The sequence below is a fragment of the Anastrepha ludens genome, chromosome 3, assembly GCF_028408465.1.
Source record: "Anastrepha ludens isolate Willacy chromosome 3, idAnaLude1.1, whole genome shotgun sequence".
NCBI classification, from domain to species: Eukaryota; Metazoa; Arthropoda; class Insecta; order Diptera; family Tephritidae; genus Anastrepha; species Anastrepha ludens.
In genome coordinates, this window is record NC_071499.1 from 106082111 (window position 1) to 106104779 (window position 22669).

Sequence of the window (22669 nt, forward strand, 5' to 3'; positions counted from 1 at the left end):
TAACAACAAAGGGAATGCTAAGGGCATATATTGAATTTATATTCATCTAAGCTCAGCTAACCGAATCATTAGCGCCCAGTCAAGCGGAACTTCATTGATTGTCAAGGGTGTTGAATGTTCGAAGCTTGACGGCAAGTGCCACTAAAACACGGTAACTAAAGTAAAATATAAAATTTATGCCAAAGCAGCAACTACAATAACAATAATACGTAAATATTCACGTACTCGTGTATGCATATTTGCACGTAGGATACATAAATGGTGTATACAATTAAGTAAAATAACAAATAATTATGTGAAGAAAACACAAGAGAAAATATAGTATTATATGATATTTGAAGTATTTACTTCCAAAGCAAATTTTCCAATAAACATAGATATGTAACAGTGCGCGCCTGGTCTGAACTAATACTTCCGAACGAACTTAATCATAAATCGCGCAACAAAAAAAGCTAAAACAAGCTACGCTAACATTTAATTAAAAGTTTCCAAGTCTAATAACGATAGAAAAGAAATAAAGAAAATGCGAATACTGGCAACACGTATGAGTCAATAAACAAACACAAAGAGAAAAGTGCTTTCATCAACAACATCATCGTTTACAAAACAAAGTCTGCAATTCCTATACCTTTCTGAATACATTTATTGCACATACACATGTATGGTATGTGGACGTATTACTTCACATGTATGTATGTATTAGTGCACCAGATTCGCCAGCACGTTCATCACTAAAAGCCATCGCATCGGGCATCCTTGTGCTTAATTTTTGAACGTCAATCATCATGGGTAGCTTACCGAATTTGCACGAGTTGGAGGAAATAGAGCGCCGACGTGAGAAGCGTCTTGAGCGTGAGCAACGTGAGCAACTGCGAGAGCAACGGGCACGTGATTCGAGTCGCGAGCGTGAGCGTATGGCGTTATTCGCACAGCGTAAGGTAAGTAAGAAATATTTAAGGTAAATTTTTCAGTACAAGGTTAAATCCCTTTTAATAGTAGGTTAGATAGTTAGAACTATTTTTACTGGGTTTGAATGAGAGCAATTATTCACCAATGTAAACTATAACTGCAACTAGTCACCTAAGCAGAAAGGTGCCGTAAACGCAGTCGGTAAATGCAGAAAACAGTAAGCGTTCTTGGCTGCATTGTTGACGTGAAGCAGTTTTATCTATGGCTAAAATTTTTTATTTATTAATTATATTTATCTAAGGTTTATAAGGCAAAAAAAGTCATTTTTTTTTCGTTTTAAGCGATTCCTAATATACCTATTTCAGAATATTCACAAAAAGTTACAGATCCTAATTCTCAATATTTCCGTAGATACAAAGCCAAGGTAGGCGAGCGTTAGGTAGTTACGCTGTGACCGGACAGCTATAGTACAAACTTTATCTTCTTTTCTCGACTTTTCATTTATATGATTTCTTTGAATTGGCGTACATGAATGAAAAAAATAAAACGAATGAACCTTTTGAAATGAATCATAGCTTGTTCCCTTCAGTATTAGATTCTCTTCTATTTGAACTAACAAAATAGATTAAAAAAAATTGTTCAAGATTTTTATACCAAGTTGAAGAATTTTTTTTTTTTATAGAAAGGCATTTTTTTCTTTAAAACCTCCAAAAAGTTGAAATTTTGGAATTTCTCTCAGTTTTCTTAGTTCATCTAGAATAATGATAATTAGAAATCCTTTTGAATTTTTTGCTTAAGATAATAATTACGAGCTGTATCTTGTACGTCAGTTGGAAACTCCAGCGTTGCAGCGCTCTACTAATTTCTATGTTAAACATTTTTTTCAACTTATTTTAACCAGTACAAAAATTGTTTATACTTTTTAAATGTTCATTAAAAGATAGAAAAAACTTTGCAGAGCTAAATTAATTGTTTCCTTAAAAAAAAATCGCAAAGAGATGCAATTTTTAGACCTCATAAACCAGGCTCCCGCCTTAATCGACAAACAAGACGCTTACAGACTGTTAGATAGGTAGATACATACAAAGACCTTATGACAAGAGTCTCATAGTAACTTCTTAAAAGTAGACTTAGAAAAATTAAAGGCTAAAGAAGAAGAATACGCATTAAATTGAGCTAGCGACCTTCTAAAAGGAGCATTCATTCCATAAACAGTTTTAGCAATACCCACAAAAACAATTCATTACAACGGAAAATGCGGTGAGAGAATATTAAAATTAATTTTATTGAGCAGATATGGACAATCTATTGAACCTGCACAAATATCAAAGACAAAACACATCTACAACAGAACACACCTAGACTCTAAGGGCATTAGATTTATTAATAAGGAACGAGAGCGATAGGACGGAATGGGATCCACGAATTTCATCGAGCGCAAAGCAAATCGCACAAAAGCTCTGAACAGACTATAATCTATTAATATAGACTGCATGACACGGTCTCCAAACGAATACCGCGTATTGTAACCTGCACCGGACTAAGGACGAGTATAACAGATTGAGAGTACAGGGATCAGAAAACGAAGAACTATTTCGACGAATACTTTTTAATTTTTTTTTGTTTATTTTTTAATTAATAACTATTTATATTATTTAATATTTACATTTATTTAATATTATTGATATCATTAATTAAGCAACTTATATAGTTTTAAATAAGGAATTAAACAAAGTGGATCTTTTTTTAAGTATAAGAGATTTTTTTTTGTGTGAGTCACTCTTTTATGTACCTTAAGGTGGAGCGGTAGTATATAGAAATTTATGTATTCATACTCGTACATATGGTAATTAAAATAGGCACGCTGCCTTTATCTATTGATTTACTTTTGTCGCTGGGAAACATTTAAGGCTATTATTGAAATTCGCTTTTTTTACAAATGGCATCAATGCTTCGTTGTAAATTTAAAATACCCGTTATATTAAGATGCGTTACTAGTTGCACAGATTCAGTTATTTTCATGAAGTGTAGTTTTTAATTTTTTTTTTTTCACTAAAATATGTACTATGCGGATAACTCTTGCATTTTATCTACTTAAGGTAGTAGTCTGGTAACTTACACGTGTTTTGAGGCCATGTTTGGGACATTTTTTGGAAGGGAAAATAAAATTCAATCGGTTTGATTTTCTGATATGTTATTAAAGGTATCAGAAAGTGTGCAAAAAAAAAAATATTTTTGAAGTGAAAACTTCTTTAGAATCGTTGGGAGTGATTTGAGACTCGATGAAACGAAAAAGCGACACCAAAAAGAAGAAGAAAAAAGATATACGTATATATATGTATGTATAGAAAATGCTTCATTACCAGGCACACAGAAGGATGGCATAAGCAAATTTAAATTTATGAATTTATATATGTATGTATATATGCGGATATATGTATATATGTTGTGTGTATGTACATATGTGCTTCGCCACAGCAAAACATACGGTAAAATTTCTCAAGAAATCCAGCGCGCATTCATAGGCACAGCGCACATTCATAGGCACAGCATTGCATGTACAGTAGGGCGGGTCGATTTAAAAATCGCTCATTGCTCTATGAAAATCGTATTCTAGGGATCAAAATAAGAAACTTTGCCGAAGGAACCATACCTCTAAAACGAATTCTGATGTCCCCCAATTTCAAAATATCACCATTTTTGGCCTTTACATGAAAAAATCAGCTAAATGGCTATGTTTTTTCTTTATTTTTATTTATTTATAATATTATCTATTTTTTCTCTTAAGAAATTTATTTAGTCAGAACATATGTAAATGAATGAATGTGAGTTATAGAAAAGAAACTAAAAAGTTCGACCCATATTGGGGGACATCAGAAATCGTTTTAGAGGTATGGTTCCTTCGGCAAAATTTCTTATTCTGATCCCTAGAATATGATTTTCACAGAGCAATGGGCGATTTTTTTGCCTTCCCACAAATCGACCCGGCCTAATGTACAGTAACCTTGAACAGGCAGCTGCAGTTGTCGAGCATTTAGAAACATATATTTACATACATATATGGGTGCAAACATATTTACGGAGCTGCGGGCACTCGACTTGACAAAAATTGAATATTGGCAAATAATTCTACGCGAAATATTACAATATTGACTATTTTCGAATTGTCGAGAAAATTAGCATATGGGCGGCTCGTTTTATAAATGAAAGTACTTGCTCTTAGAACTATGAGCTCGAATTTATAAATCAATTTTTTGATGATGAGTTTTTGTTGCACAGTACAATAGTTGAAACTGTTCGGCGCCGCCGCGACTGTTCAGCGCTATGGCAACTAGGATGATGGCCGCTACGCCTGCGCCTATTAATGCATTTTGTTCTTGTAGTCGCTAGGCATAGAATTTTAGCTTTGGACGACATACGCATTTACAGGAATAAAGTGAGTGGCCTGTGTATGCGGTTGTATGTAGATGCATATATGTATATTAATAAGCATTGTTTTGCTGGAAGTTCAGAACACAAATATGTATGTACGTACATAGGCTAGGCCATAGTATAGCATACATACATATGTATAAAAAATTCAAACCAAGCGTCCTACGAATGTTTGCGTGTATGTTAGTACGTCTGTGTATTATACGCGTTACGACGCTCATAATAGCAACCGCGTGTGCTGTATTGCGTCCGTATTTTTATATTCGTAAATATTTTCATTTTTAAATATTTACCGCAATTATGCCGAAAAATAATGCAGAAAAGTGTCGTGAATTTCGACAGAAAAAATATTATAATGAACCTAAAATTATCCCGCTCCTAATGCTGCTTTCGTCTCATTCTCTCTCAGTTTGTTTTACGGAAGGTTTCACTTCTATCGCGTCTAACCGTTAGACTGGTATTTTTTTTTCAAAGTAAGTTTTGACAACTTGGAAACGTTGTTCTGACGTTAAACGGTTCAACACAGTTTGCCAATTACAGCTATCAAACCAAATTTAGCGATATCGATAGCTTTCATGCAGCTAAAAAATACCTGAGACCTCAAAAGTGACATACTCAAAAAATTTAGTTAAGAAAAATGTCGAAATACCTATATTTTGAATATTTGGACAGTCCCCCTCATTTTATGTGCACCGTACGCATTTTTCTCGGCCGCCGTAGCGGAATTCACAGAGAGAACGTTGGTTCGAATCTCGGTGAAACATCAAAATTAAGAAAAACATTTTTCTAATAGCGGTCGCCACCCGGCAGGCAATGGCAAACTTCCGAGTGTATTTCTGCCATGAAAAATCTCCTCAAAAATATCTGCCGTTCGGACTCGGCTTGTCCCTCCATTTGTGGAACAACATCAAGACGCACACCACAAATAGGAGAAGGAGCTCGGCCAAAAGGGTGTATGCGCCAATTATATATATACACATGTATATTTTCCAAGTCGGTCAGTCTTATAAAAAGTTTTGTCCGGTAAACTTGAAATTTTAACTGCATTTTTATAATAAAATTCTGCATGCAGGTACGAATAAATTGTTTTTTGTTTTTGTTTTTGTTATTTGCTTTGGTAGTTATCTTCCGAACGAAATTCGGGCGATATATTTTTAATTTTTTTCAAATAAAGGGCCTAAAAACCAGTTAAAGTTAAGTTTATTTACCGCAAGAAATTTTATTTGTCTCCATGAACGCAAACGTACTACCTACTCGAAGATATCCGTAGTCGCCATTTTCTTTTATATTATTTTGAACAACAAAAATTATACAGTTTATGAGATGTGTAACAGGTATAGCACCTTTTCCAGATTTTTTGTTGTACGGCTGAGAAAAATTCCTAAAATTTGCTTATTTTTTCCGACACTACAGTAGCCTAACCCCTTGAAAACAATAATGCAATTTCTCGAGACCCTAAAAATAAGTGATATAAATGATAATAAGATATATTCTACTACTACGGTCTAAATTTGACACATTACGTACGTTATTTAAACCGTCAAAATTAAAAAAAAATCACTAGTTCAAACTGTACTGTTTTTTTTTTCTTTCACTTTTGATCTGAACGTTTAGGTCTATATTTTTGAGGCAATTCGGAGCACAAATTGAAAAAAATTATTTTTGGTCGTGGCGAACTATAACATCTATAGCATTACTTTAAAACTTAGGATTTAGTGGAGATATTTTCACTCTCACTAGTGGAGCCATAAAAGTTGTCACTACTCAATTTTGCTAAATATTCCACAACTGAAAATAATAGAAAAAATGTACATAACCACTGCACGTAATTAGCGACAATGGGATGGAATCCAAATCCACTACCACTTGAAAATTACACAACTTTAAAAAAATTCGACTACTAAATCCTAGTGCACTATCCCTATCTCTAATTGGAAGGCAGTGACTTGGGCGAGAAAATACATTTTCATGATTATATGAATTACGTTTAGAACTTTAACTAGATGAGTGTGAGCACATTGCATTTCTATATAAAAAAAATTCAACTGTTGTGGTCACAGCTACAGTTACCTATTTAACAAAATTATACTCATTTTTTTCAGGTAAATACTATCATACTTTTTTTATTTTTGTTTCTGCATTTCTAAGCATTATCCTCTCACTACTCATTTCGCTCACCAGCTACCGGTTATTCGCTCTCTGTGGCTCTATCATTCTTTCTCATAATTTTTTGTATTAAACAGTTATGAGTACTTATGCATACTTACATTACATGTACTTCTCTTCTCAGCAATCATCCTACAACGCCTACTTAATGGCCGGTTTGGGTATGGGTGGAGGAACACTTGGCATGGCTGCTGCTGTGGGGGCCTCTCACCTAACAAATGCTGCTGCAGCAACTGGTGGCATCGGTGTTGGCGCCTATACAACAGCTACAACGAAAACTTTAAGTGGCTTTGCGGTGGGCGGTGCGGCACTGCTGGGCATAGGTACGCCCGCGTTGCTAGCCAAACACCATCATCAGCACCAACATCATCGGCACTCGTTAACAACACGGCATCGAGTGCTACGCACTAGAAGCTCGGGAGCGACACACAATATTTGGGACGAACAATTGATGGAGGTGAGTTAGTCAGGATTACATACATACATACGTAGCATGGCAATAGGATTGTAAGTCTTGGTAGTAGCTATTGTTCATATTTAAGCAGTGGGTTTTAAATTATAACGAAGGTTACATTTGCTGATGGCTATCACTATTGGGGGTGGATTTCTCATTGTTACTGAAAATTATTCTTGATTAACCATGACTACACATGGATGTATGCATGTGCCTACGAATAGTTTTAGTGAGAGTGCGTGATGTAAACAGGCAGTGCTTAAGAATATACAAGAACAGAAGAGAAGCATTTAGAAGGTACCAAGTGCTAACGCAAACTTTTAATTAGCTTATGTCGATGCGAATGCCACTGCATAGTTTTAGGCGGGGCTCAAATGATAAATTGGAGCTGGGTGAGTGCAGCAGTGCAAAGCAGTTTGACGATGGGAACCATTATTCGAAATTTGTTTTGTTGCTATGATACCTTTGTGTCCATAACCTCTTCAATTCATCACTGCACAATGAAACTGAGTAATAACGAACTCTGCAATGAATTGACGATAGCTCAATGAAAATACGAACTGATGTCAATTAATAAGATTATAGTTTTGACCTTCGTAATTATCTCATGAGATGTGAAGTAAAAGGACAAAAAATAAATGTTTCTCCATTTTATACATATAAATACCTATGTATATATGTATTAAATAAGTGCTCACATAAATAATTATGTATACAGTGAAACCTCGATATAACGAATCTGAAGGAAACCAGAAAATGTTTCGTTATATCTATTTATTCACTATAGGTACTTATTGGTAAAATCTTGGTAAAACCAAATTTAAAGAAATCTGAAAGAATATTCGTTATAAATACTGTTTTTACATGCTTACACCAAAATAATGATAAAACTGCACAAAAGTGGGGTGGATATAAAAAATAAAAATTTTTTCAATTAGATTTTAGTAAAATATTGGTTATTTTTGTTTGTTTGCGCAAGTTTCGAATGCAGCAATACTTCGCTCAACAGATGCTAAGCTATCGAATGCACTTTTTGGTATAGCTTCCTGTGCCTCAAGAAAAGTTTGGAGCTTTTCAACCATTTGTTTATCTTCTTTGACAGAGATAACGTTCTCGACCACTTCAATCCTCCTCAACAATGTCGACTGCATTCTGTTCAAAACACTATTAACAATGTCATCACGACGAAATCGAAAGTAACGAAATCATCAAATCGTTCATCCAAATGAAATGGTTTTTAACGACAAGCCATTCTTCGCTGTCTTGAACACAATCATTTGTGGTCAAAATATTTGGACTGTTGACAAAGCCACATGTCGCAAAAGAGTTGACAATCATTGGTTGTTTTACGTTTTCCCATGCTTTATGACGAGTGCGTAGAGCGCTCAAAATTCGCTCCTACTCTTTCAAGCTATCACCAAAAGCAATAAAACTCATACCAAATATTCTCTGTGTAAATCCTTGAGAGGATCTATTTTGCGTAAACTCCTCAAACACTTTTATTACTCATTTGTTTGTATACAAAGAGTGCTGGTCGTTCTGTAAGCATTCGCTTTGATTTCGTCCACCGAGTTTTGTAAATGATGCACTCTTTATTTGAGCTCAAGTTTATATGAATTTATCAATAATAAGTAATTTGATATTCAATATTGTCCCTTTTTGCACTGCTCAATTATAAATATGCATTTCGAGCATACCCTAACCAATTTCTGCTTTATTTAATGAAAGTAATACATTTGCGAGAATAGTGAAGTTTATTTCATTTATTTTTTTAAATATAAATAATAAATAAAACTTATATGAAAATAAAAATTTCAAAGAATTTCAAAGAAAGAAAGTAAAAGAAAATTCATTAAAGTTGAGGTTCATTGAATTTAATGAAAGTCGATTAAATATATTATTTAAAACTGATCGTCGTTCGGTTCGTCAAAATCTGTACTTTTGAATAAACTTTCATTCAATTTGATAAACAGCAAATTATTAAGATTTTCAGAGCTCATCCTGGAACGATGTTTGGTTAATATCAAAGATAGAGCGCTAAATGCTCGTTCTACAGAAGTTTGGCTGCTTGGGACAGACAAAATTATTTGTGAAAGCTTACTAAGAGTTGGTTCAGCGATTCGCAAATTCATCCAGTACTTTAGTATGTCAGAGTTGAATGGCATTTTACTTTAATGAGCCAAACTTTGAAGTTTTTGTCGAAGTGATTGTATGTTTTGTGGCAAGTGCAAACTCTGTTGTGTTATTGAATTGGCTTTTTGTTCAAGTAAATCATACTTATCATCGAAAACTTGGGTCTGCTCACCAAGATCAATTTCTGAATCTCTACCGATTTGAGTGCATCCCTCAAAAATATCTAAATTTGCGCTTGTGTTAAGTATATGTGTCTGTAAATATATTAAAATTTTAGTAATTAAAAATAAACACATTTAAATGATTGGTCACAGAATATATGTATTATATTACAAATAATGAAAAGTGTCTATTACATTGACTTTAAGAGTAGAATTAAGCTAGAAAAAGGGACTGCGATGTGTCAACTTTCGCTTACCACTGCTTGTTTTTTTGTATTTCGTTCAAAAATGGCGGGTCCATGTAATTAAATCTCTGATCCATATACAAAGCAGCAATTTAATTTTTCTTGATTGCATAGATTGTAGTAAAGTTTATGAGCCATTTTGATGCCTTGTCATATCATTGATTAAAATTTTGACCACCTCTTTGCGATAGAAGTGCTTGAAATTTTTAATTATTCCCAGATCTAGAGGTTGTAATTTCGATGTTACGTTTGGCGGCAGAAATTGTAATTTAATAAATTTCAGTGATGTAGGGTTTTTATGCGCCATGCAGTTATCAACGAGCAATAACACTTTCCGATTAGCCTTAGTCATTTCGTTGCCAAATTTTTTTAAGTAATCCAACCATATTTCAGTAGTCATCCAAGCTTTTTTGTTCGCAAAGTAGTCCACTGGTAAGCTTTTACAATAATATTTTTAAAGCATCTTGGATTAGCCGATTTTCCGATTACCAGCAATTTTCTCTTCTCAGTGCCAGAACTATTTATATATATATATATATAATTGGCGCGTACACCCTTTTTGGGTGTTTGGCCGAGCTCCTCCTCCTATTTGTGGCGTGCGTCTTGATTATGGTGCGTCACCGAGATTCGAACCTACGTTCTCTCTGTGAATTCCGAATGGTAGTCACGCACCAACCCATTCGGCTACGGGGCCAGAACTATTTACCGTAAAGGTGGGTGTAGGGCATATCCCGGTCGTCTTCGTCTAGCTCATCTAAAGGTAGGCCCAGAAAATATGCTGTTTCGACGGGTTGGGTCCAGAGGGAGAGGGGTATTAGATGAGTCGGTTTTAGAGGGCATGTGAAAAGGTGGTTAGTGTCGTGCGGGGTGCCTTCACATGCCGGACATGTGCTTGGTATGTCGGGGTCAGTTCTGGATAAATATGAGTTTAACCTGCTACAGTATCCAGTATCTGTAGTTGTGCCAATGTTACACGTGTCTCACGGGGAAGCTGGAGCTCTTCGTCTGCAATAGGTGGTGGTTGGACTCCGATTACGGCATTCACAAGACGGGAGCTTAAGAAGGTGGTGACGGTCTCCCGGTGAATGTCGTTTATTGACTGTCTAAACACTGTCTGGTCCAGTAAATTTCGGTCAGGTTTGTCCTAGATTTCGTCGGCGTAGTTTACGAGGTGTCTCCTGACGTGCCTGGGAGGCGGCTCAGGCTCAAGCAGGTGTCTGCAGGGGGGAAACCTGCGGTAACATCCAAGCAGGAACTGCTTGCTGAGCAGTTCGTTATGCTCCATTACTGGGAGCATTTGTGCCTCGTTGTGAAGGTGTTGAACGGGAGACATCAGGAGGCAACCGGTCGCTGTCCGAATGGAAGTAGTTTGGCATGCCTGTAGCTTTATCCACTGCGTGTTACTAGTTCCAGGCGACCAGAAAGGCGCAGCATAGTTCAGAACCGGCCAACCAATTGCCTTAAATGTCGATAGCAACAGTTCTTTGTCTTTGCCCCAAGTGCTGCCGGCAAGCGATTTGAGGACCTTGTTGAGATTTTGGACTTTAGTGGCAATTGCGGACACAAGCTGAGCAGGAGAGCAAACTGTCGAAGGTTAAACCCAAAATTTTGGGGTTGTTTACCGTCGGAATTGGTGTGTCGTCGACTTTTACCTTAAGGGACAGCTTGACCTCCTTTGTCCAGGTGGTAAAGAGGGTCGCCGTGGATTTAATGGGGGAAAGTTGGAGATTCCTCACAGTGAAAAAGCGAGAAAGGTCGGTGAGGTAGTTGTTCACTTTGAAACACAGGCCATCGATGTCATTGCCCGACGCCATTATCGTACAGTCGTCAGCGTATGAGACCAGGGAGACTCCCTCTGGTGGTTCGGGGCGCTTCGAGATGTAGAAGTTGAACGGCAAGGGAGAAAGGACCCCACCTTGCTTAATCTTCCTCTGCTTTGATGTTTGATCTCGAAAAATCACTGACGAGTGACTACCGCTCAGGGAGTTTGCGGACCACCTCTTCAGCCCTGGCGGGATGTCGGCTGATAAATATCATATAGTAGCGTGGAATGGCTGACTGACAAAGGACTTTCGATATGTTGAGTTTTTCGTTATAACGAAGTTCATTATATCGAGGTTTCACAGTATTTCTCAGACAATTCACACTACTAGAAAGATTTAACAAGTATTTTTATTACTTAATTTATAAGAAAATCCTGATCTTGCATAAATACATACGCAAGGTGGTGTATCTAGCATTCAGAATACGATCTTTCATTTAATTTTTTTAAAGCTAAAATAGCATTCTTGATATGTCAGAAATGTAGTTTATGGTTAGACATTTACAAAATGGGCCGCTTTTCGCTTCAAAAAAATTGGGAAATATTTAAATCGAAAATCAAATAATTAGAATAAAAACTGCGATTTGAATCCATTAGACTATTTTTGGGTGTTGATTACGAATAAATGTTACGCCAACCTTCCAGAAACAACTCAAGAGTTGAAACCTAAACACGAGGTTTTAATTATTGGAATAAATGTCAAAACTCTAAAAAAATGTGCTAAAAAATTGATTTTGCAGAATGGGATGCTGTATATCCAGCCGCGGTATTCATTTGAATGAAATTATATTCCATGTTTAATAGCAAGGTTTACTCTTTTCCGAAATATTTATTGCGTATTTTATATTATTTCTGACAAAATTAAATTAAGTCCCATGCGCCAAATTTACTACCCTGGGCTTGCCTTGAGCGTGTCATGAATAAAAATAAAAAATACTGATTAAATTAATTATTTAATATCGGTTAAAATCGTAAGTAATGTTAAGTTATACTTCTTAAATTTTTTACCAAGAATCATATTGTTTTATTCAAGAATAAAGATATTTTTTATTATTATATTTTTTTAAGGCAAATGAGAATAAAATTCAAATTCTGTGTTTGCTTATTTTCGTTTTCTTTTTTTTCCAGGTATTCTTATACTTAGATATTACACAAAACTCTAGCCCTTAAGCACTCCCTTATGCGGCCATCAAAGCCACGGTTAGCAAATGGGTTACTTACTACAACCCACAAGCGAGCTTGGCAGGCTGAGAGAAGCTGCAGATGGACTATACTGATGTTACCTGTCATATCCGATCGACTGTCGCAAATCCTCCTGTCATTAAGCAGAAGGGAGTGCAGACGGCTGGTTGGACTGATGACGGGCCACTTTCTGTGGGCGAAGCACATGGCAAGGGTCGGCATTTCAGGCAGTGTACTCTGCCAAGCTTGTGAAGAGGAGGATGAGACGGCGGACCACTTCCTGTGCGTCTGCCCCGCCTTCGCCCGAATTAGGCTTGAGGTATTTGGCACTGATGTGTTAAGAAGCGACCACCTTGGCTCCTTGACACCACAAGATCTACTCAGATTTTTTCGGAGATCGGGTAGATTTAAAGAAAATTAAAAGGGAATCTAAGTGTAGTACAATGGACTTAATTAATGTCTGAGTGCTGCACTTGCTAGTTGTCCCGACAAAAAAAAAGCCCCTAACCAATAGTATAACCAAAAATGCTATCCGTAGTAAAACACAGTAAAAAACAGGCCGGTATTGCCCAACGATGATAGATATATCAGGATCGACCAATAGCATGGTGAAAAGATTTTTAGAGGTTATTCGGCTCTGAGCGAATTCGACAGATATGCCGACGTCATTCGTTTTGTGTTTCACTAAGCTAAAGTTAAATTTTGTGACACAAAAAACGAATGACGTAGAAGTTGCCCTCAAAACAATTTTTCACCATACCTAACGAGCAAACCTGGTATCTATCATCCTTGTGCAAATGGCTATGGTGAAAAAGAAAATTGTGAGGGGAATTTCAGCTGCCACGACACGGGAGTACTCGGTAGCCGATTCTGCACGATAATCTGACATACATGCTTAGTATTTTCATAAACAAACCGCTTCGAGACCCCAGTTACGTCAGACCATCCAGACTAACGGTCTGATATTGGCCACATCATTAAAAATCTTTTCACCATGGAATTCTGCCTGCTCATTTCCCACGTAGTCACACACTTCCCTAATACATTATTCAGGAATTCAGGTCATCCTTTATGATAAAGACCTTGCGTACCGAAGGTAACACATCTCCCTAGGTTTTAGGTACGAAATGCCTTTGGTATTGTGGTAGCCTGGTCAAATAAATTTGGTTCAGCAAAGGACGTAATTTCGTTCTAAACTTGACATTAAATGTGCAGAACATAGTAATTTAACCACTAGAAGCAGAAACATTTTGAGCACCAAATAGTTATTCTACAATGGTGTATGGTATGTCACTTGGTGGTGCCCGACACTGTTCGGGGTCACTTTTGCTAATACGACAGCATTGCAGTTGTCCAAACCAGCGGTGGATAGTTACAAAGGTAAAGAGTCTCTATAATAATGAAACTCAAACTTTTCTTTTTTCCTTTTTTCAAGACTGCTCACGGGCGTCTCTTTCAAATAGTTGTTACAACAAACCTATCTAACAGGTCAGTGAGAAATTTATTGGCCCGTCTTTTGGAAGATGCTTTTCGGTCGGATTTGAGGTAGCAAAGCTAACTATTATAAATTGCAGGGACTTATTGATCCACCCTGTGAAGCCGTCGCCGCATGATTTTTATATGTTTGTGTTTTCTAATAGCTGTCGGACTCAGCAGGCAACTACAAACCTCGGAGTGTACTTACATACATATACATATATCTGCCATGAAAAATCTTCTCATAAAAAACCAACAGCTGTTCGGAGAAGGTATAAAACTGTAGGTCCTTCCATTTGTAGAAAAATATCATCTGCGCTGTAATTCCGCAATCCGTAAACACCAATTTTAAATGACTCACTGGAGGACTTCGGTAGGTATCTCGTGAATAATTTTAATAATGTTGGCTTCCATTGCCTCATTGAAGCTGGTTTATCCACAAAGCATTTAGACTTTACATACCCCCACAAATAAATGTCCAAAGATGCGATATCACACAATCTTGGTGGCCAATTCACTGGTCCGAGGCGAGAGATAAATTGCTCACTGAAACGACGCAGTAAATCCATTGTTTCACAGACTGTACGGCAAGTAGCGCCGTCTTGTTGGAACCAAATGTTGAGGAGATCACGGGCTTTAATTTCCCCCATCAGGGCATCCAAAAGTCGTTTATCGTGGCACGATAGCTTTCGCCATTCACTGTTAGATTGGCGTCGGTCTCGTCTTCGAAGAAATATGGACCTATGATTTCTCCAGCCCATAGACCGCACCAAATGGTTGTTTTCAATGGCTGATCTTGAATGGCTTCGTTGCTCTTCAGCCGGCAATTTTGCTTATTGACGTAGCCATATAGATTCTTTCGGCAAAACTCTCATTTACTGCCGGAATATTCTCTTCACTTCGGGCTGTTCGTGGTTTAATCGGTCGAGTATCATGCAATAATGTAAAATTATTTTCAATTTTGCCGAATAGTGTGTTCGGTAGGATGGTTATGTACACAGTAAGTTGGCCTAAGCGCGCGATAAATACTTCTCTCAGAGCGTCGCAAATAATGCAAATGTACGATTTGTAAACGTTGTTGAGACGTAGGTCTTTTCACGATGAAATGTCAATGCATACTGAAAAAAATTAAGTATTTAATTTGACTGTAGTCGCGCGTGATCTGTCAAAAAACCCTATTGGAAAAAGTACCTCCAATCTGATCACCTTGTAAATATCTATTAAGGGGTTATACGCAGTTATGACTTTCAAAAAAATCGATTTTTTTATTGCATTTTTGTAATGTACATATATTCAAAAGTATACGCACGAAATTTGAAGTAGATCTAAGCAATACTTTCGGAGTTATACCTAAATATGTAGAGATGCCTCGGCACGTTTTAAGGTAGGTATTGAAACTTTAAACGTGTTTTTTCAAAACGGCATTTTTCAAGTCGGTGTACACGATATCTCGAAAACGGCTTGTTTGATCGGTCAACCGTTTTAACTCAATCTTTAAAGATACATTTTCTAGTAATTAATCGTTCCTTTTGTAAATCTGATACTTATTTTCCATTTTATAATCAATTTACGGCCAAATTTTAACGTAAAAATCGAAATCATTTCTTTTAAAAGCTGCCATTTTGTGAAAATTCACTATTTTGGTTAGCCGAACGATTAATTACTAGATAGTCTAATATATTAACAAAATTTGTTTGGTTTTTTGATTTCAGATAATCCAATCCTGAGTTACGATGTACACCGTAATCGTCTTTTTTTAAAGGAGGTTCCAGAAATCGCCTGCAGCGCGCTCTATAATCAACATTTTCATAAATAAACAATTTTGTTACGTTCTTGAAGGATGCTTTTATAACCGCCAAAAATTTTCAAATTAAAATATTCTGAAATTTCTTCAGGATAAATCCTTGACAACCCGTCTTTTATTTGCTTCATAACTGCGTATAACCCCTTAATCCACGCTCTCTATACTCGTATTCCCGCGTGCATACTCATACATATTTGCCTCTTTTACATATAATAATGCTTTACATCTTTTTAAATTTACATGATTCTTTACATTTATTCTTTTATTTCGTTTACTAGCACCTTGCCGCCTACTCACCGATTTCAACGCGTTCGCATCGCATTAATCCGGTGTCATCATATCAGGTGCAGGCCGCGCTGGCCGCTTCCCGCCGACGTGAGTCCATCAACAGTTCCATTGGTGCTGCTTCAATAAGACGCCTTATTACGCTTAATAATCGCAACTGCCGTCACAAGATTCCGCCACACGTACGACACAAAGTGTGCCAGAGCTTCATCTTCCTAACGTTAGCGCATGGCCTAATATGCGCCGTATTGATGCCGCTATTAGCGCTACAAGGTTCGAATTCGGTGTGGCATCAACGCGAGCAGTGGCTGCATGTGGGACCGAATATCGGCTCCCTTCTGCTAAGCGGTTGCTTTCTCATCTCCGCCGTTATGTGCCTATTTACCAAACGCCTTATACAAAAATTCGGTTATACGTCGGTGGTCAGTGCCAGCTACGTTGCAACGGGCATCTTTCTCTTATGTCACCTCTTTCCCTCCATCTTTACGTTACTGCCGGCATACATACTGCTCGGTATCACATACAGTCCATCATGGATTAGCAAAATTGCTTTGGTGGTGCATTACGGCAGCAAGCTGAGCTGTTCCCAGCACGAATGCATGTTCAGTTCTTCGCATGCCTCGGACATATTAGACGAGCACAAGCTTTTCTGCAATCGCGATCAGAAGGTGCGCCGTTTGGCGCGTTGGTTCCAGGTTGCACAAGACATGGGCATTATTTTCGGCGCATTGTTGGCGTCATTCTTTTTGGCCTGCAGCGCGAGTGACTGGAATTGTTTCGCTGACAGTGAGACGCCAATTGTGGAAATGAAAACGACTTCATTGCCCGGCGAGAATCTGACAGAAACACTGCCAAAGGCGGCAGAACTGCGGGCACATTCCTATAGCATGACGGGCTTTTTGTTTAACATACCGGGTTACTTTGATGATTTCTACTATCACAACGAACACGGTGAACGAATCTGTGGTGCCGACATGTGTCCTGTTTGGCATCATGATAGCAGCTTCGACGACACTAGCAATGGAACCAATGAAACTATTTACACGCAATTCATCAATGAGAGATCAACAGGCGGTGGCATTGCACTGATAAGTGTCTACTTTTTGTTCACAGCAGTTGCGACGGGTCTATCCCTCCTTGGTGGGAAATTACAGGGAAGCTTTCGACGAGAAGTGCATTCAAAAGGAGTAACGGATACGCTGCTCTTCGCTGGCCCAATGGCGTATTTCGTGGGAACCGAGCAGGCCTATATGCTAGGCGACTTTTTGCGGGTAAGTGCGAAGTATAAGGATGGGAAGGTATAAGGAAACGAAGCTACAAACTCGGATGGTGTAAGAAATCTTTTCAAAGAGAAATTCAATTAGAGCCAATTCAAAACCGAGTCTGTTTTAAAGCAAGGTTGGGCATTTTGCCCTACCACTAATTTTTTAGTAGGAATTAAAATAAGGGTTTCATTATCACTAAATCTAAAGTTTTTCAGTGTTTTAACCATCATTATTTAGTGCACCATGCCCAACCCTGTTTTAGAGGAACGAGGTGGTAATAGAAGGTGTGTTCAAAAAATAAGGTGATTTTCATATTTCTCAAAAAATATTTATTTATTCATCAATTTCCATTTTATCCCCTTCAAATTAGTCCCCCTCAGATATAGTGCACTTGGGCGAGCGAATTTTCCAATCCTCAAAGAAGTTCTGATATGCACTTTTTGGTATGTCCTTGAGTTCTCTCAGCAATTCGTGTTCGTCTCAAAACACCAAATCGTCCTTTCATGGGTCTCTTCAATCTTGGGAACAGGAAAAAGTCGCAGGGGGCATAATAATGGTGTTGTTTTTGTCCAAATAATCTCTCACAAGCAAAGATGAGTGAGCAGGTGCATTACCGTGATGCAAAAGCCATGCATTTTTTTCCACAATTCTAGGCGTTTTTTCATATTGTTTCGCGCAAACGGCGCATAACTTCAAGGAAATACTGCTTATTTACCGTACGACCTTGTGGAAAGAACTCCTGATGCACTACGCCACGGTAATCGAAGAAAACAAGTGAGCAAAACTTTGGTATTTTATCGGACTTGGTGTGCTTTTTTTGGTCTTGGCTTCCCTGGACTCTTCCATTGGGACGATTGGGCTTTGGTTTCGATGTCATAACCACATACCCATGATTCGTCACCACTTATGACCCTTTTAAGCCAACCTGGATCATCGTTGACGTCACTCAACAATTCTTGGGCGATGCTCATGCGATGTGGTTTCTGGTCAAAATTCAGCAACTTTGGAACGAACTTCCCTGCCACACGCTTCATGCCCAAAATTTCCGAAAGATTGCATGGCATGAGCCAACTTATATGCTGACATCCTGAGCAACTTCTCTAATTGTGATTCGATGATTCTCCATAACAATTTTCTTTACTTTCTCAACATTTCATTCATTCCATAGGTTGTTGAGTGCTGGGGCGTCCAGAGCGAGCGTCGTCATTCACACCTTCTCTGCCTTTTGTGAAAAGCTTGTACCACTTGTAAACATTTCTTTGACTCAGAGAACTCTCTCCGTATGCCGGTGTCAACCTTTCAAGTGTTTTTCAGCACTTAACTCCATTTTTTACACAAAATTTGATGCAACTTCTTTGATCCATTTTTTTCGGTTGCAAGAATTCGCAGAAACCGCAAAACACTTGTCTTATTTATGCCGCTCGCAAGCAAACTAATATTACTAAATATTGCTAAAACCGTGAACATATCTTCGAGACGAGTGTACCAGCATAAAAAAATATAAAAATCGAAAGTCGAATATACGTAGACCGCGAAATTTGAAAATTCACCTAATTTTTTTAACACACTACGTACGCATGCCCCACAAAGTCTGCGTTCACCCGAATAGCCTTCTTATATTTATTAAAAACAAAATAGAATATTATGATTAAATTGAAATCTTTACAATTTGTTTATTCACTACATTCCCAGCTTTCAAGGGCAAAAAAAAAAACAAGATTCCTCACTTCACTTTTTAGATAACGGGAAAATAATTTCAGCAGCATGTAAATGTGGCACCAAAAAGTCTGCGTTCAGCCTGTTTATTTTAGTGATACCGTTAATTTTAAGATATTTTTCCTTGTTTATATTAATTTTTGATTGCGCATTACTTCGACTGAATGTTAACAAAGCTTAGCCTTTCTGAGAGGAAAATAATTATAAAAATGTGGAAAGGCGGAAAAAGTTTCCGAAATATTGGAAAATCTATTGGGAGAACGTATTCCTCTATTCAGCGAGTTGTAACAAATTTTCGGCAAACTGGAATTTTTACATATAAGCCCAGGTCAGGGCGTCCGAAAAAATTATCGACCCGGGAAGAGCGTTCTATAATCAACTTGGCAAAGGTTAACCCCCGGATTACATCCTCAAAATTAGTTGAAAACATAAATCAAACATTTAAAAAAAGTATTTGCGCTGAAACTGCCAGAAAAGTTGTACGTCAAGCTGGATACCATGGTAGAATCGCCCGAAGAAAACCTTTCATTTCTCTTGTGAACAGAAATAAACGCATTCAGTTTGCTAATGAGTACATAAATAAGCCTCCCGAGTTCTGGAAAAAGATATTATTTTCAGACGAAAGTAAATTTTTTATATTCGGAATAAAAGGCCGTCAAATTGTCTGGCGAGAACCTGGAACTGCTCCTGAAAAGCAAAATCTTGTTGGCACGGTTAAGCACGGAGGTGGTGGGGTTATGGTTTGGGGCTGCATGGCGGCAAATGGGGTGGGTCAGTTAGAATTTTTTGATCCGACGATGGATAAATGGGGATACTTGAACATACTAAAACGGAATTTAAAGCAAAGTGCAGAAAATCTCGGCTTATCAAGAACATTTTGGTTTCAACAAGATAACGACCCGAAGCACACAGCCGAGATCGTTAAGCTTTGGCTCTTGTACAACGCCCCAAAACAGCTTAAAACACCGCCACAGGCCCCAGATATTAACCCCATCGAGCATCTGTGGGATCTATTGGAAAAAAGAATTCGCCAGCAAGTGATTACTAATAAAGAGGTTTTGCGGAGTGTCATGCAGGCAGAATGGAGGAAGATAACAGCAGAGGAAACAGAGAAACTAGTAAGTTCAATGCCAAATAGGCTGAGTGAAGTCTTGAAGCAACGTGGATATCCAACTAAATATTAGACTTAATTTTTGCATATAGCATATCATGTTTTTGTATTAGACTTTAAGACTGAACGCAGACTTTATGGTCGCTCTATTTACTTGTTACAGCCATTATTCACCGTTATCTAAAAACTTATGTGAGGAATCTTGAAATTTATTTTTGTTTTTGAAACTTAAATATATAATAAACATATAAATATATACAAATTTATAAAAATTATAAAATCAGGTTGTGTTTCATTCACTAAAAAGTTATTGTAGGGTGAACGCAGACTTTGTGGGGCATGTGTATATCTTCTAGCTTTTATATGACCTTCGATATGTGCGAATCAGCTTAGCGACAGTCAGACTCACATCAACTTAAAATTTTCATACTTTCAGGCCTTCGTTTCTTGTTCTTTGGGTATTAGCATGGTGGCTGGCGCATTGGTCGGCATGGGTCTCATGCAATGCATTGTCTCCTGCACGCTGAGTATGCTGCTGCGACACACCAAACGTATTGTTGTCATTTGTAAGTTATTGTTGCCTTCTTGAAATCTACTACAACAACAAATTCATTTCATTTTACATTCAACTTCCAGTGGCCGGTTTCTTCTTTCAATCGTGTCTGCTACTTGCACTATCCAGCTGGAAGCCGTCCAGCGATGACATAGCGCTTTTCTATGTACTAGCCGCCTCGTGGGGTGCCTGTAACGGTATGTGGGAGACACTCTTAATGGCCTTAATCACGTTGAATCACGCAAACCACGTTACGGGAGTAACCAGTCCCTTACAAGGACTACGCTTCCTCGGCTTGGGTATCACCTTCGCTGCGCATGGCCTAATGTGTGAGACACCTAAAATTATCACTATGGTGATTATGTTGGTGGTGAGTTTGCCGGCGTATGCTATGTTGGAGACCAAACTGGAAGCGCAGCGTAAGTTGCAATTGATCAATTTGTGACGAAGCGTTTTCAGTTAGTCGAAAAGACGTGGCCCCATGGCGCGAACGCATACAATGTAAAAAAGGAGTAAAATGAATTTGGAAATATGCAGAAGTGCGTGTCATGGAGAGTGTAGATTGTGTGAAGAACAGTATTAAGTTTAATTCAAGGTAGAAAAAACATTTTTACATACATATAAAGCGCGTTTAGTCATATTGACAAATGTAAAATATAATATTTGTATTAAGTGCGAGACATATTCGGCTCGGCACAGAGTTAATAGCAAAAATATAAGCCTACATGCATGCATATGTAGTTATAGTTGTCAGTACGTATGCAAGTAGCACTCGGATTAATATTTGTATTTGTAGTTTTAATATGTATGAAAATCATTCAAGCCAAAGATCAAGTCAGCATGACTGAGTTGTGTGGTGCGCTGAATAATCGAACGATTGTTTTGTATCAATCAGCTACTAGTTGTTGACACACACATATGTATGTACATACATATTTACATTTAAACGTTTACATTTTTATATTGGCTAATTTATTCAAGCGTTGAAAAGCTTGTAAACAGAGTAAGTAAATACAGAGTACGTACGTGCAGATGTAGCAGCGCGCAATGTTGCAACAAAAATTATTACGAAGCTTTAAAAAGACATAAAAGATCAAATGTATTAAGCTCGGTTAAACACAGCTGAACGAAACTTCACGCATTAAAAATAATATGCATTCGCGTATATTAAATAAAACCAGCGATAAAAAATGTTTGTTTTCGAAAAAAACAAAAAAATAAACTAAGAAAAAACTAAGAAAATTTTCATAAAAGAATTTTATTAGTCCCTTAAGGCCACCCGGTGATCTAGAATTTTCAAAAAATCGATTTTTTTCGATATTTCGAAAGTATAGTATCTTAAGAATATCCTGTGCAATTTTCATGCGGAAATTCCCAATATTATATATTAGCTTCTACAGCCCATTAACCAGGTAGAGAGCGGTCCGCGCGCTCCTGTGCCTCAAACTTTAACCTTATTACTTTTTAACCTTAGACTTTTTTCGGCACGGCGGGGATGAAAACAAAAAAACTATTCAACCGAATCACTTGAAATTTGGATATGTTGTTCACAACATGTATCGCCATCGTCGAAACTAGAGTCATAATTTTATTTTAATAATTTCCTATTTTTTAAACTAAAAAACTAGTGAAAAACCCCCGATTTTACGCACTTTTTTCCAAAGTGCGCCTTTTTGTAAATTTTTCATTATTTCGATTTGTTCTAGTTCCGACCATAACTGCACTCTTTCTGATTAAGAATCTTCTTGAATTTTGTGTTTCAGATGAGTAGAAGTCTCGAAATCATCTACGCCGTCCAGGTTCGATTTTTCGAGAGGGTCATCTTCAGCGGCATTTTTATAATAATAAATATTGTTTCAAAAGTAAAAAAACAAATTTTTTTTGTACGCTCAATAAACGTACTAATGAGCCCGAAAAATTGAAACAACGTTTTTTAAATTTTTAATGGCAAACAA

General features: G+C 37.4%; 1 protein-coding gene across 1 annotated transcript; it reads left to right on the plus strand.

Annotated features, from left to right (window-relative positions):
- The first annotated feature begins 726 nt into the window (after nucleotides 1-726).
- On the plus strand, nucleotides 727-22061 carry LOC128858702 (uncharacterized). Its single transcript, XM_054095176.1, has 5 exons — nucleotides 727-938; nucleotides 6632-6964; nucleotides 16063-17340; nucleotides 20598-20727; nucleotides 20798-22061. Exons 1-5 carry the CDS (start codon nucleotides 786-788, stop codon nucleotides 21157-21159), a joined length of 2256 nt encoding a protein of 751 aa, XP_053951151.1. The 5' UTR covers nucleotides 727-785; the 3' UTR covers nucleotides 21160-22061.
- Nucleotides 22062-22669: the final 608 nt, after the last annotated feature.

Coding starts and splice junctions, on each gene's coding strand:
- LOC128858702 (XM_054095176.1), top strand. CDS start 786: ATGGGTAGCTTACCGAATTTGCACGAGTTGGAGGAAATAGAGCGCCGA. Junction 6,965..16,062: donor GGGACGAACAATTGATGGAG/GTGAGTTAGTCA, acceptor TTCGTTTACTAG/CACCTTGCCGCCTACTCACC. Junction 20,728..20,797: donor CAAACGTATTGTTGTCATTT/GTAAGTTATTGT, acceptor TTCAACTTCCAG/TGGCCGGTTTCTTCTTTCAA.